This window comes from Oncorhynchus nerka, linkage group LG9a, assembly GCF_034236695.1.
Source record: "Oncorhynchus nerka isolate Pitt River linkage group LG9a, Oner_Uvic_2.0, whole genome shotgun sequence".
Lineage (NCBI taxonomy): Eukaryota > Metazoa > Chordata > Actinopteri > Salmoniformes > Salmonidae > Oncorhynchus > Oncorhynchus nerka.
This window is the reverse complement of record NC_088404.1, coordinates 11817861-11833773: the sequence shown is the minus strand read 5'-3', so window position 1 is coordinate 11833773 and position 15913 is coordinate 11817861. Positions and strand designations below refer to the sequence as shown.

Sequence of the window (15913 nt, the reverse complement as noted above, 5' to 3'; positions counted from 1 at the left end):
CACTGCATTATCTACAGAGAGGTTTGAGTCTGCTAGAAACCTACATGCTCCTTACTGTACATATTGACACAGACCACTGCATTATCTACAGAGAGGTTTGAGTCTGCTAGAAACCTACATGCTCCTTACTGTACATATTGACACAGACCACTGCATTATCTACAGAGAGGTTTGAGTCTGCTAGAGTCTGCATAGAAACCACTGCATTATCATGTTCCTTACTGTACATATTGACACAGACCACTGCATTATCTACAGAGAGGTTTGAGTCTGCTAGAAACCTACATGCTCCTTACTGTACATATTGACACAGACCACTGCATTATCTACAGAGAGGTTTGAGTCTGCTAGAAACCTACATGTTCCTTACTGTATATATTGACACAGACCACTGCATTATCTACAGAGAGGTTTGAGTCTGCTAGAAACCTACATGTTCCTTACACAGGAACGTGAAACCCCACAAACAACACCTCTCTTCCTCTCTGGTTTTCTCTTTTTTTCTCTCTTTTCATTCACCCTCTCTTTCTCTCTCTTTATTTCTCTCTTCCAGCCTCCCTCCCCCTTCTCTCTGACTGCTAGCTAAATAGCTCTCCTTCCCCCTTCTCCCTAACTCTGCTAGCTAAATAGCTCTCCTTCCCCCTTCTCTCTGACTCTGCTAGCTAAATAGCTCTCCTTCCCCCTTCTCTCTAACTCTGCTAGCTAAATAGCTCTCCTTCCCCCTTCTCTCTGACTCTGCTAGCTAAATAGCTCTCCTTCCCCCTTCTCTCTGACTCTGCTAGATAAATAGCTCTCCTTCCCCCTTCTCTCTAACTCTGCTAGCTAAATAGCTCTCCTTCCCCCTTCTCTCGGACTGCTAGCTAAATAGCTCTCCCTCCCCCTTCTCTCTGACTGTGCTAGCTAAATAGCTCTCCCCACGCTGCCTCCTGTAGGCGATCCACAATTCGCCAGTTAGCTCCTGTTCAGAGCCACTCCCTACAGAGTCCTGCTTTGTGTGTTTTGGAACGCGTTGTTTGATTGACCCCCTCCAGAGCACCACAGCTTCAGCCCAGAGCACCACAGCTTCAGCCCAGAGCACCACAGCTCCAGCCCAGAGTACCACAGCTTCAGCCCAGAGCACCACAGCCCCAGAGCACCACAGCTCCAGCCCAGAGCACCACAGCCCCAGAGCACCACAGCTTCAGCCCAGAGTACCACAGCCCCAGAGCACCACAGCTCCAGCCCAGAGCACCACAGCTCCAGCCCAGAGCACCACAGCTTCAGCCCAGAGCACCACAGCTTCAGCCCAGAGCACCACAGCTCCAGCCCAGAGCACCACAGCTCCAGCCCAGAGCACCACAGCTCCAGCCCAGAGCACCACAGCTCCAGCCCAGAGCACCACAGCTCCAGCCCAGAGCACCACAGCTCCAGCCCAGAGCACCACAGCCCTAGCCCAGAGCACCACAGCTCCAGCCCAGAGCACCACAGCTCTAGCCCAGAGCACCACAGCTCCAGCCCAGAGCACCAGAGCCCCAGAGCACCAGAGCCCCAGAGCACCAGAGCCCCAGCACCAGAGCCCCAGCACCAGAGCCCCAGAGCACCAGAGCCCCAGAGCACCACAGCCCCAGAGCACCACAGCTCCAGCCCAGAGCACCACAGCTCCAGCCCAGAGCACCACAGCTCCAGCCCAGAGCACCACAGCTCCAGCCCAGAGCACCACAGCTTCAGCCCAGAGCCCAGAGCACCACAGCTTCAGCCCAGAGCACCAGAGCACCACAGCTCCAGCCCAGAGCACCACAGCCCCAGAGCACCACAGCTCCAGCCCAGAGCACCAGAGCACCACAGCTCCAGCCCAGAGCACCACAGCTCCAGCCCAGAGCACCACAGCTTCCAGCCCAGAGCACCACAGCTTCAGCCCAGAGCACCACAGCTTCAGCCCAGAGCACCACAGCTTCAGCCCAGAGCACCACAACACATCCCATCACATGCCTTATGAGTATTGACACATTTCCTTTAGCACACAGGGAGAGGGAAGGCGCTCCACATACCAGTAGTCAGAGGTGGGACCGAGTTATTGTTTTTACAAGTCACAAGTAAGTCTCAAGTCTTAGCACTCAAGTCCCAAGTCAAGACCATCCCAAGTCAAGACCATTCAAGTCCTAAACAAGTCATAATGTGCTCTTCACCAAATGTAATACCATTTCATATTTTCAACAAGAGTCATAGTTAGTATATTACATTTACTTAATACTTTCCAAATAAACGTTATATTTCCATGGAAATACATGGGTAGCCATGAGAAAGACCCCCCCCCCCCCCCCAATAGTGATCGAGGATCGCTATGGGGCGCAATCGGGCGATGTAGGCTTGAACACAATCGCCCAACCTTAAAACACACACTCTCTCTATGTGGTTACAGTAGACTGACGTATGTCATTGGTTTTAGGAACAGCAGTAACATCAGGCAGGATTTAGGCTACCAACTACCTAGCCAGTTGTAGCTCAATCTGGGTGCAATGATCACGTCCCGCACTGACTGACTGACTGTGTGGCGGCTCATTGATTTAACTTTACGTTGCCTACATAGTACACCAGTAACGTAATAAAATATATAGCTGTCGGTTATATTAGCCACGACTTACTGTTCTTTGTGCAGCTTCAAATGTCGAACAAAGTTGGAAGTTGTTGTTCCTCCTTCTGTAATTTTCTTTCCGCATGTTTTGTAAGTTGCAAACCATTTTTTTGTTGATACAGAGTCATCTTTATATCCGAAAATAATAATTTTGGGGGTCATCTTTCCAAGGGCTCCATCTGAATTCACCCGCCGACATTCCTCTTCACCGTCACTCACAACTTTTTCTCAGCTGGCACACTTTTTAATAGCATAATTTTTAATATTTGGGGTTGGGGAGGGTATCAAGTCAGGTCGAGTCATAAGGCTCAAGTCAAGTCACAAGTCATTGGTGTCAAAGTCGAGTTGCAAGTCATCATATTTGTGACTTGAGTCCACACTTCTGCTAGTAGCCGTTCTGTCCCACTGTTCCATCAATAACTGTCAATACAGTAGACACTGCTGTACTGGGGCCTTTTTCAGCAGCACGCATGGGGCCTTTCACACGATCCATATAACAACACGCCTGGAGCCTATCACACGGTCCATATACCAGGGCTCCTGGAGCCTGGGCCCATCACACGGTCCATATACCAGGGCTCCTGGAGCCTGGGCCCTATCACACGGTCCATATACCAGGGCTCCTGGAGCCTGGGCCCTATCACACGGTCCATATACCAGGGCTCCTGGAGCCTGGGCCCTATCACACGGTCCATATACCAGGGCTCCTGGAGCCTGGGCCGAATCACAAGGTACCAGCTCTCCTCCATATACCAGGGCTCCTGGAGCCTGGGCCCAATCACACGGTCCATATACCAGGGCTCCTGGAGCCTGGGCCCTATCACACGGTCCATATACCAGGGCTCCTGGAGCCTGGGCCCAATCACACGGTCCATATACCAGGGCTCCTGGAGCCTGGGCCCAATCACACGGTCCATATACCAGAGCTCCTGGGCCCTATCACACGGTCCATATACCAGGGCTCCTGGGCCCTATCACACGGTCCATATACCAGGGCTCCTGGGCCCTATCACACGGTCCATATACCAGGGCTCCTGGGCCCTATCACACGGTCCATATACCAGGGCTCCTGGAGCCTGGGCCCTATCACACAGTCCATATACCAGGGCTCCTGGAGCCTGGGCCCTATCACACGGTCCATATACCAGGGCACCTGGAGCCTGGGCCCTATCACACGGTCCATATACCAGGGCTCCTGGAGCCTGGGCCGAATCACAAGGTACCAGCTCTCCTCCATATACCAGGGCTCCTGGAGCCTGGGCCCAATCACACGGTCCATATACCAGGGCTCCTGGAGCCTGGGCCCTATCACACGGTCCATATACCAGGGCTCCTGGAGCCTGGGCCCAATCACACGGTCCATATACCAGGGCTCCTGGAGCCTGGGCCCAATCACACGGTCCATATACCAGAGCTCCTGGGCCCTATCACACGGTCCATATACCAGGGCTTCTGGGCCCTAGCCATATACCAGGGCTCCTGGGCCCTATCACACGGTCCATATACCAGGGCTCCTGGAGCCTGGGCCCTATCACACAGTCCATATACCAGGGCTCCTGGAGCCTGGGCCCAATCACACGGTCCATATACCAGGGCTCCTGGAGCCTGGGCCCTATCACACGGTCCATATACCAGGGCTCCTGGAGCCTGGGCCCTATCACACGGTCCATATACCAGGGCTCCTGGAGCCTGGGCCCTATCACACGGTCCATATACCAGGGCTCCTGGAGCCTGGGCCCTATCACACGGTCCATATACCAGGGCTCCTGGAGCCTGGGCTCTATCACACGGTCCATATACCAGGGCTCCCGGAGCCTGGGCCCTATCACACGGTCCATATACCAGGGCTCCTGGAGCCTGGGCCCTATCACACGGTCCATATACCAGGGCTCCTGGAGCCTGGGCCCTATCACACGGTCCATATACCAGGGCTCCTGGAGCCTGGGCCCTATCACACGGTCCATATACCAGAGCTCCTGGGCCCTATCACACGGTCCATATACCAGGGCTCCTGGGCCCTATCACACGGTCCATATACCAGGGCTCCTGGAGCCTGGGCCCTATCACACGGTCCATATACCAGGGCTCCTGGAGCCTGGGCCCTATCACACAGTCCATATACCAGGGCTCCTGGAGCCTGGGCCCAATCACAAGGTACCAGCTCTCCTCCATATACCAGGGCTCCTGGTGAAGTTGCCCCTAAAGTTCAGAGGAGAATCGAACTGTATCGTCCATTCTGAATGTGTATATTTTCCTTTGCCGTTACCATACAATAATGATTACAACATTATACCCACTATAACTTTTAAACCGTGGACCTGACATACTGTACGAAGGGATTCCCCGAACTCTCTGACTGAGCCTCCTCTGTGTCTGCGGTCAGTCAGTTACAGTAGTATTATATAGTCCTGTAGTCTACAGAGGAAACATGGCTGTTCAGTAGTATTATATAGTCCTGTAGTCTACAGAGGAAACATGGCTGTTCAGTAGTATTATATAGTCCTGTAGTCTACAGAGGAAACATGGCTGTTCAGTAGTATTATATAGTCCTGTAGTCTACAGAGGAAACATGGCTGTTCAGTAGTATTATATAGTCCTGTAGTCTACAGAGGAAACATGGCTGTTCAGTAGTATTATATAGTCCTGTAGTCTACAGAGGAAACATGGCTGTTCAGTAGTATTATATAGTCCTGTAGTCTACAGAGGAAACATGGCTGTTCAGTAGTATTATATAGTCCTGTAGTGGTAAGTAGACTAGAGGATACATGGCTGTTCTGGGATTACATCACTGTATGGGATTACACAATGTAATACGTTCCAGATGGGCCCCGTTGTACGGGATTAGGACCGGATGATTGGACAACTGTAGAGGGGGAAGGGGTTCAGAGGTCAGCTAACGGATAACACCCCCCCCGCCCCCGATATCGCCAATCCTGGCACTGGAGGGACATAGACCAATAGGATTCCGTAGCTCAAGATAGATAGACCAATAAGATTTCTTTAATTTAAACAAAGAAAACACCAATCCAGTAATAGCAGCAATAACACTTACCTATGCTGCTACTCTCTCAACATACTGTATAAAGCACGATTCAACATCCCCCTAGTTACGACCGGTTACAGCCTATAACTACACAACCAAAAGGCAGATGAGACCATAGTCACATTCCAGACAGAAACAGAAAGGGCAGAGCCGGTGGGGGCAGGGGGGAGCAGAGCCGGTGGGGGCAGGGGGGGGGGGGAGGGGGCAGCAGAGGCGGTGGGGGCAGGGGGCAGAGCCGGCAGGGGGCGGGGGGCAGCAGAGGCGGGGGGGCAGGGGGGAGCAGAGCCGGTGGGGGCAGGGGGGGGGCAGAGAGGCGGCGGGGGCAGCGGGGGGCAGGGGGCAGAGGCGGTGGGGGCAGGGGGCAGAGGCGGCGGGGGGGCAGCAGAGGCGGTGGGGGGCAGGAGGGGGCGGGGGGGCAGAGCCGGTGGGGGCAGGGGGCAGAGCCGGCAGGGGGGCAGCGGGGGCAGGGGGGGCAGAGGCGGCGGGGGGCAGCGGGGGCAGAGGCGGCAGGGTCGATACTAGATAGTTGTTGGTTCTTTCAGCACTAGAAAGATCATGTAAAACTGACTGTTTTTTATATGTGCTGCTTGGACGGGGTCAATCATATAGTTAGACACTGGAGAAAACCATTTGATAGTTCAGTGTTGCATAAACCCAGTTTCCCACTGTTACTTCAGCATTGCCTCAGAAAGGGTGGGAGTGGATTTTAAACAGTCAGAGAGATTAACATCCAGTAATCTAACCAACAGAGGAAATGCATGAATGTGTGTGTGTGTGTGTGTGTGTGTGTGTGTGTGTGTGTGTGTGTGTGTGTGCGCGCGCTTCTATATAACAAGCCATCAAGCTCATATTTTCGGGCAGGTTTCCTCGGGGATAAGGTCATGAACCCATGTCTGTTACACAGCCTCAGGGATACCGTTTATAACGTACACACACACACACACACACACAGTACTCTCTGTTAGATAATGGAGTCCTAGGTGGGCTGTTCATGGGGCTAGAAGCAACTGTTGTAAAATAATAATAGTGTAACTACCCTGGGTTTATAAGCGCGGAAATCTACTCTGCCGCAGGAGGAGCACGCAGAAGCAGGCTTTTTGCGGCACAGTCGATAGCGCGTCGGACCTCTGGTTCGAAGGTCGAGGGGTCGAGACCTGCTCCCTGCCTGTTTCATTACAATATATGCCATTTAGCAGACGGTTTTATCCCAAGCACTTAGTCATGCATGCATACATTTTACAAATGGGTGATCCCAGGAATCGAACCCAAAACCCTGGCATTACAAGTGCCATACCAACTGAGCTACCAAGAGTCCAAGGATCTCCCCCAGGATTTAGTTTAGGGTCTCCTCTACTCTGTTTAGTTTAGGGTCCACAGTATTGGTTTAGAGTTGACTCTGTTTACTTTAGGTCTAGATTTACATTAGCATTTTACCTAGCTGTTTTCACTGTCTCTCTCTCTGTCTGTCTTTCTCAATTCAATTCGCTTTATTGGCATGACGTAACAATGTACATATTGCCAAAGCTTATTTTGGATATTTACAATATTAAGATAATAAGAATCAAAATTGTCAGCGGGACAACAGTAACAACAATAACCAAGGGTCAAAATAACCATACACTGAACAATAACAATAATCATACAGTAGAGGACATGTGCAGGTTGATTGGTCTGTCAGACACTGTCCCTCATCTTATGGCAGGCAGCAATGTAGTGTGCTGCCAACCCACAGCTCTCTGCGTCCTCCCCCAACAGGACGGGTAGCCTATCCTCATCAGAGAGGTCTTTGAAACCTTGAATCAGGGTTTCAAATTTGGGGAAATGACACTCTCTAATTGTTTTATATTTTTCACATTTTGTCAGGAAATGCAGCTCCCTCTCGGGTTCTGCTGTTGTGCAGTGGTTGCACAGCCTTTCCTCTACAGGGAGCCAGGTTTTTCTGTGTCTACCCTTCTCAATGACAAGGCTGTGCTCACTGAGCCTGTACTTTGTCAAGGTTTTGATCAGTAATCATTGTCAGCACGGTGTGCTGTCGATTTATGGCCAGATAGCACTGTGCTTGTGTTTCCCAATAAGCAATGATTGTGTTGTAATTTGTTTTATTCTGATTAGGCTTCAGTGTGTTAGTATAACAAGTTTGTGAACTCAGGCCCAGGACCAGCTGGATGAGGGGACTCTTTTCTTTGCTCAGCTCTTGGCATTACAGGGCTTGGTAATTTATATGAGAGGGGGTCGCTATTTTAGGTGTTTACAAAACTTAATTGCTCTTTTTTGAGTTCCTATTATTAGTGGATATTAACCGAATTCTGCCCTGCATGCATTGTTTGTAGTTTTCTTCTGGACATGTAGGAGAATCTTACAGAACTCTGCATATAGGGTTTCAATGGGGTGTTTGTCCCATTTGATGAAATCTTGTTTTGCAAGTGGACCCCACACATCACTGGCATAAAGTGCAAGTGGTTCAATGACACATTCAATTAGTTTTTGCCAAATTTTAATAGGTATTTCAATTTGAATTTGTTTTTTAATGGTGTAGAATGCCCTGCATGCTTTCTCTCTCAGCTCATTCACTGCCTCATTAAGGTGTCCATTTGAGCTTGTTTTTTTAAACCTAAGTAAATGTAGTGTGTGCAGTACTCTATATTTTGTACCAATTGAGAACTTTGGTCTAATTCCCTGAGATCTGGATTTTCTCTGGATAATCATTATTTTAGTCCTTTTGGGGTTTACTGCCAGGGTCCAGGTCTGGCAGTACTGCTCTAGCAGGTCCAGGCTCTGCTGTAGGCCATGTGCTGTGGGTGACAGCAGGCATAGGTCATCTGAGAAGAGTAGGCATTTAACCTCGGAATTGTGTAGACTAACACCAAGGGCTGAGGATTTTTCTAGATTAGTGGCCAATTTGTTGACGTAAATATTGAAGAGTGCAGGGCTCAGATTGCAACCCTGGCGAAGGCCCCGCCCCTGGTTAAAGAATTTGGTTCTTTTCTTGACAATTTTAATGCTGCACGTATTGCCAGTATACATTGATTTAATTATGTCATATGTTTTACTCCCTAACACCACTTTCAATAACTTTGTAGAACAATCCTGTATGCCAAATAGAATCAAATGCTTTTTGTAAGTCGATAAAGCAAGCTTATATATTTTGGTGGACATGTTTATCTATCAGGGTGTGTAGGGTGTAAATATGATCAGTCAAGCAATGTTTTGATATAAATCAAGACATTGTGCTTATTAAGGAAGTTTAGATCTCTTACATTTATAATACTACAGAAAACCTTCCCCAGGTTACTGTTCACACAAATTCCTCTGTAATTGTTAGGGTCAAATCTGTCTCCGCTCTTAAAGATTGGGATTATGAGTCCTTGATTCCAGATGTCAGGGAAATAACCTACACTCAGGATTAAATTAAACAGTTTTAATTAATATAGCCAATTGAAATTTTGCACTAGTGAGTTTGAGCATCTCATTTAGGATGCCATCAGGTTAGCATGCTTTTTTATTTATTTGAGGGCTTGAAGTTTCTTATAGAGGTCCTGGTCAGTTATTGGGGAGTCCAGGAGTTTCTATCACTCTCTCACCCCCTCCCTCACTCTCTCTTTCTCTCTCTCTCTCTCTCTCTCTGTGTGTGTGTGTTTGTGTGTGTGTGTGTGTGTGTAGGACCTGAACAAGCGTCTGTCCTTACCTGCTGACATCCGTATTCCAGATGGTTACCTGGAGAAACTACAGCTCAACAGCCCCTCCTTCGACCAGCCCCTCAGCCGCCGCTCCCGAAGAGCATCATTGGTGAGAGAGAGAGGAGGGAGGGTGAGAGAGAGAGAGGGAGAGAGAGGGGAAGGGAGGGGGTGGAGAGGGGGGCAGAGAAAAAACGAGGGGGGCACGGAGATGAGAGAGGGGGGATGGAGGGGAGAGAGAGAGGACAGAACAGAGGAAAACAGAGGGGGCAGAGAGGGGGATGGAGTGATGGACGGGAGGGGATGGACTGGGAGACTGACAGAGAGAGAGGGAGACTGACAGAGAGAGGGGAGACTGACAGAGCGAGCGAGAGGAGCGAGAGACTGACAGAGGGAGAGGGAGACTGACAGAGAGAGGGAGAGAGAGAGACTGACAGAGAGACTGACAGGGAGAGGGAGACTGACAGAGAGAGGAGAGGGAGACTGACAGAGAGAGAGACTGGAGAGAGGGAGACTGACAGAGAGACTGACAGAGAGGGAGAGGGAGACTGACAGAGAGAGAGACTGACAGAGCGAGCGAGAGGGAGACTGACAGAGCGAGCGAGAGGGAGACTGACAGAGCGAGCGAGAGGGAGACTGACAGAGCGAGCGAGAGGGAGACTGACAGAGCGAGCGAGAGGGAGACTGACAGAGCGAGGAGACTGACAGAGAGAGGGAGACTGAGACTGACAGAGCGACAGCGAGAGGGAGACTGACAGAGCGAGCTGACAGAGGGAGACTGACAGAGCGAGAGAGAGGGAGACTGACAGAGACTGACAGAGAGAGGGAGACTGACAGAGAGGAGAGACAGAGAGGAGACTGAGAGAGAGACTGACAGAGAGAGCGAGAGGGAGACTGACAGAGAGAGCGAGAGGGAGACTGACAGAGAGAGCGAGAGGGAGACTGACAGAGAGAGCGAGAGGGAGACTGACAGAGAGAGCGAGAGGGAGACTGACAGAGAGAGCGAGAGGGAGACTGACAGAGAGAGCGAGAGGGAGACTGACAGAGAGAGCGAGAGGGAGACTGACAGAGAGAGCGAGAGGGAGACTGACAGAGAGAGCGAGAGGGAGACTGACAGAGAGAGAGGGAGACTGACAGAGAGAGCGAGAGGGAGACTGACAGAGAGAGAGACTGACAGAGAGAGGGAGACTGACAGAGAGAGCGAGAGGGAGACTGACAGAGAGAGCGAGAGGGAGACTGACAGAGAGAGGGAGAGGGAGACTGACAGAGAGAGAGAGAGGGAGACTGACAGAGAGAGGGAGAGGGAGACTGACAGAGAGAGGGAGACTGACAGAGAGAGGGAGACGAGAGGGGGAGACTGACAGAGACAGAGAGCGAGAGGGAGACTGACTGAGAGAGACGAGAGGGAGACTGACAGAGAGAGCGAGAGGGAGACTGACAGAGAGAGCGAGAGGGAGACTGACAGAGAGAGGGAGAGACTGACAGAGAGAGGGAGACTGACAGAGAGAGGGAGACTGACAGAGAGAGGGAGACTGACAGAGAGAGGGAGACTGACAGAGAGAGGGAGACTGACAGAGAGAGGGAGACTGACAGAGAGAGGGAGACTGACAGAGAGAGGACTGAGAGACTGACAGAGAGAGGGAGACTGACAGAGAGAGAGACTGACAGAGAGAGGGAGACTGACAGAGAGAGGGAGACTGACAGAGAGAGGGAGACTGACAGAGAGAGCGAGAGGGAGACTGACAGAGAGAGGGAGACTGACAGAGAGAGCGAGAGGGAGACTGACAGAGAGAGCGAGAGGGAGACTGACAGAGAGGGAGACTGAGAGGGAGACTGACAGAGAGACTGACAGAGAGAGGGAGACTGACAGAGAGAGCTGACAGAGAGGAGACAGAGAGAGCGAGACTGACAGAGAGAGGGAGAGGGAGACTGACAGAGAGAGAGAGGAGACTGACAGAGAGAGGGAGACTGACAGAGAGAGGGAGACTGACAGAGAGAGGGAGAGACTGACAGAGAGAGAGGGAGACTGACAGAGAGAGCGAGAGGGAGACTGACAGAGAGAGCGAGAGGGAGACTGACAGAGCGAGCGAGAGAGAGCGAGACTGACAGAGAGCGAGAGGGAGACTGACAGAGAGAGCGAGACTGACAGAGAGAGAGAGGGAGACTGACAGAGAGAGCGAGAGGGAGACTGACAGAGAGAGGGAGACTGACAGAGAGAGCGAGAGGGAGACTGACAGAGAGAGCGAGAGGGAGACTGACAGAGAGAGGGAGACTGACAGAGAGAGACTGACAGAGAGAGGAGACTGACAGAGAGAGGGAGAGGGAGACTGACAGAGAGAGGGAGACTGACAGAGAGAGGGAGACTGACAGAGAGAGGGAGACTGACAGAGAGAGGGAGACTGACAGAGAGAGCGAGAGGGAGACTGACAGAGAGAGGGAGAGGGAGACTGACAGAGAGAGGGAGAGGGAGACTGACAGAGAGAGAGAGAGGGAGACTGACAGAGAGAGGGAGAGGGAGACTGACAGAGAGAGGGAGACTGACAGAGGAGAGACTGACAGAGAGAGAGGAGAGAGGAGACTGACAGAGAGAGAGGAGAGAGGAGACTGACAGAGAGAGGGAGACTGACAGAGAGAGGGAGACTGACAGAGAGAGGGAGAGGGAGACTGACAGAGAGAGGGAGAGGGAGACTGACAGAGAGAGGGAGAGGGAGACTGACAGAGAGAGGGAGAGGGAGACTGACAGAGAGAGGGAGAGGGAGACTGACAGAGAGGAGAGGAGACTGACAGAGAGAGCGAGACTGACAGAGAGAGCGAGAGGGAGACTGACAGAGCGAGAGGGAGACTGACAGAGAGACTGAGACTGACAGAGAGAGGGAGAGGGAGACTGACAGAGAGAGGGAGAGGGAGACTGACAGAGAGAGGGAGACTGACAGAGAGAGGGAGACTGACAGAGAGAGGGAGACTGACAGAGAGAGGGAGACTGACAGAGAGAGGGAGACTGACAGAGAGAGGGAGACTGACAGAGAGAGCGAGACTGACAGAGAGAGCGAGAGGGAGACTGACAGAGAGAGCGAGACTGAGACTGACAGAGAGAGAGAGAGAGAGACTGACAGAGAGAGGGAGACTGACAGAGAGAGGGAGACTGACAGAGAGAGCTCACGCCTGGTCTCCTCCACTCCCTGTTGTCTTCTGTTTGCACCGCTGTGTGTGTTTATGCTGCTGCCTGTCAGGATGAGAATAGAGGAACGGTATGGTTCACTGTTCTGTTAAGCGAATCACATGCTTCCACTCACATGCACCAAACTGCCTCCTCCCTTTCACAACATCAAAGCCAATGTCAGATGAAATTACACCCAGTGGGACCATATAGTACACACACACACACACACACACACACACACACACACACACACACCCGCCAGAAGGTTTTGTGAAACGTTTGTAGGTATAAGTCGGTCACTGTTAACAAGGACATGAACCTCATTAACATAAATGTTTATTCATCTTTTCTTTCAGTCTGAAATTGGATTTGGGAAGCTTGAGACATACATCAAACTGGACAAGTTAGGAGAGGTGTGTGTGTTGCTTCTTTCTCTCTCTCTGTGCTCAGACACATACCGATTTGGCTTCCTCTCCCTGATATCCTACTTGCTCACTATGTCTGAAAGACCACAGCTGCATGTTTTTCCTCATGGCCATTTGGTTATTTAACACTCAGTCATTCTACCTTAAACCTGGTCATTGAGTTCATGGAGACCTTGACCCCTCACCTCTGCTGATCATCAGTGTGTTTTAGAGGGGATCAGTTTGGCCAAGGAGAGGTGCAGAAACACTCATCTGTGTCACATAGTGACGAGTTATTTGGGATGGAAGGTGATTTATAGATCAGTGATTCAACGCAGTCTAAATGTAATATAGTTCATCACATCATGATAATAATAACTCTGGATTTGCATCTGTCACCCCCTCTCTCCATTTCTCATCTCTCACCTCCCTCCCCTCTCTCACCCCCCTCTCTCACCCCCCTCTCATCTCCCTCTTCTATCCCTCTCCCTTTCTCATCTCTCACCCCCTCTCATCTCCCTCTTCTATCCCTCTCCCTTTCTCATCTCTCACCCCCTCTCATCTCCCTCTTCCATCCCTCTCTCATCCCTTTCTCATCTCTCTCATCCCCTCTCATCTCCCTCTCACCCCCTTCCCCTCTGTCACCCCCTCTCTCCCTTTCTCATCTCTCACCCCTCCTCCCTTCTCTCATCCCTCTCTCCCTCTTTTATCCCTTTTTTATCCCTCTTTTCTATTTTATCCCTCTCCCTTTCTCATCTCTCACCCCCCTCCCCTCTCTCCCTCTTCCATCCCTCTCTCATCCCTTTCTCATCTCCCTCTCTCACCCCCCTCTCATCCCTTTCTCCTTCTCTCCCTTTCTCATCCCTCTCCCTCATCTCCCTCTTCCATCCCTCTCTCTAATCTCTCTCTCTCGCTCTCCCCTCTCTCCCTCCAGGGAACGTATGCTACAGTGTTTAAAGGAAGGAGTAAACTGACAGACAACCTGGTGGCTCTGAAGGAGATCAGACTGGAGCACGAGGAGGGAGCACCTTGCACTGCTATCAGAGAGGTGTCCTTACTGAAGGACCTGAAACACGCCAACATAGTGACGCTGCACGACATCATCCACACAGAGAAGTCCCTGACGCTAGTCTTCGAGTACCTGGTGAGAGGCACAAAAACATTCCCTTCTGTTACAACTTCTAGCCTACGGTGGAAAGACTAGATAGTAGAATGTGAAATGAAAGCGATAGTTTGACAAATACAATGATCTTATTTTTGGTTCATGTGCTGTTGGTTGATCCTTAAAGTATTTTAAAGTTCACATCACTTGTAGTCCCGGCAGGTTCTATCTAGATGTTGGGTGTTTTCTGTTGCTGCTGTATTCTGTGCCCCTTTCTGTTTGACAATGTCTGGTTTACTTCCGGCGCCGACAGAGATGGCCGCCTCGCTTCGCGTTCCTAGGAAACTATGCAGTATTTAGTTTTTTTAAGTGTTATTTCTTACATTGGTACCCCAGGTCATCTTAGGTTTCATTACATACAGTCGGGAGGAACTACTGGATATAAGAGCAACGTCAACTCACCATCATTACGACCAGGAATACGACTTTCCCGAAGCGGATCCTGTGTTTGGTCCACCACCGGGGACAATGGATCGGATCCCAGCCGGCGAACCAAAACAACGACGCCATAAAAGGGGCAAACGAGGCGGTCTTCTGGTCAGCCTCCGGAGACGGGCACATCGCGCACTGCTCCTCAGCATACTTCTCGCCAATGTCCAGTCTCTTGACAACAAGGTTGATGAAATCCCAGCAAGGGTAGCATTCCAGAGAGACATCCGAGACTGTAACGTTCTTTGCTTCACGGAAACATGGCTCAGTCGGGATACGTTATCAGAGTCGGTACAGCCACCCGGTTTCTTCACGCATCGCGCCGACAGAAACAAGCATCTTTCTGGTAAGAAGAGGGGTGGGACGGGGGTCATGCCTTATGATTAACGAGACATGGTGTGATGATAACAACATACAGGAACTCAAGTCCTTCTGTTCACCTGACTTAGAATTCCTCACAATCAAATGTCGACCGTATTATCTACAAAGAGAAATCTCTTAGATTGTAATCCCAGCTGCATATATTCCCCCCAATCAGATACATCGATGGCCCCGAACAAACTTTATTGGACTCTATGTAGACTGGAAACCACATATCCTGAGGCTGCATTCATTGTAGCTGGGGATTTTAACAAGGCTAATCTGAAAACAAGACTCCCTAAATTCTATCAGCATATCGATTGTGCTATTCTAACTTCCGCGACGCATATAAGGCCCTCCCTCGCCCTCCTTTTGAAAAAGCTGACCACGACTCCATTTTGTTGCTCCCTGCCTATAGACAGAAACTTAAACCGGAAGCTACCGCGCTCAGGTCTTTAAACGTGTTAACCCTCGCAAGGCTGCAGCCCAGACGACATCCCCAGCCGCGTCTTCAGGGCATGCACAGACCAGCTGGCTGGTGTGTTTACGGACATATTCAATCAATCCTTATCCCAGTCTGCTGTTCCCACATGCTTCCAGAGGCCACCATTGTTCCTGTTCCCAAGAAAGATAAGGTAACTGAGCTAAACGACTACCGCCCCGTAGCACTTCCGTCATCATGAAGTGGTTTGAGAGACTAGTCAAGGACCATATCACCTCCACCCTACCTGACACCCTAGACCCACTCCAATTTGCTTACTGCCACAATAGGTCCACAGACGACGCAATCGCAACCACACTGCCCTAAACCATCTGGACAAGAGGAATACCTATGTGAGAATGCTGTTCATCATCTACAGCTCAGCATTTAACACCATAGTACCCTCCAAACTCGTCATCAAGCTCGAGACTCTGGGTCTCGACCCCGCCCTGTGCAACTGGGTACTGGACTTCCTGACGGGCCGCCCCTAGGTGGTGAGGGTAGGTAACAACATCTGATCCTCAACACTGGGGGCCCCACAAGGGTGTGTTTTGAGCCCTCTCCTATACTCCCTGTTCACCCACGACTG

The 15913-nt window shown here is 50.9% G+C and overlaps 1 protein-coding gene across 4 annotated transcripts in view; it reads left to right on the top strand.

Moving 5' to 3' along the window:
* LOC115133923 (cyclin-dependent kinase 17-like) overlaps window positions 1–15913 on the top strand; it is a 73937-nt gene that overhangs the window by 41265 nt on the left and 16759 nt on the right. For all 4 annotated transcript variants that reach the window (XM_065022311.1, XM_065022309.1, XM_065022310.1 and 1 more), the window contains exons 5-7: window positions 9315–9440; window positions 12845–12901; window positions 13827–14036. In XM_065022311.1, the coding sequence (XP_064878383.1) occupies window positions 9315–9440; window positions 12845–12901; window positions 13827–14036 (393 nt within the window). The remainder of the gene's footprint in view (window positions 1–9314; window positions 9441–12844; window positions 12902–13826; window positions 14037–15913) is intronic.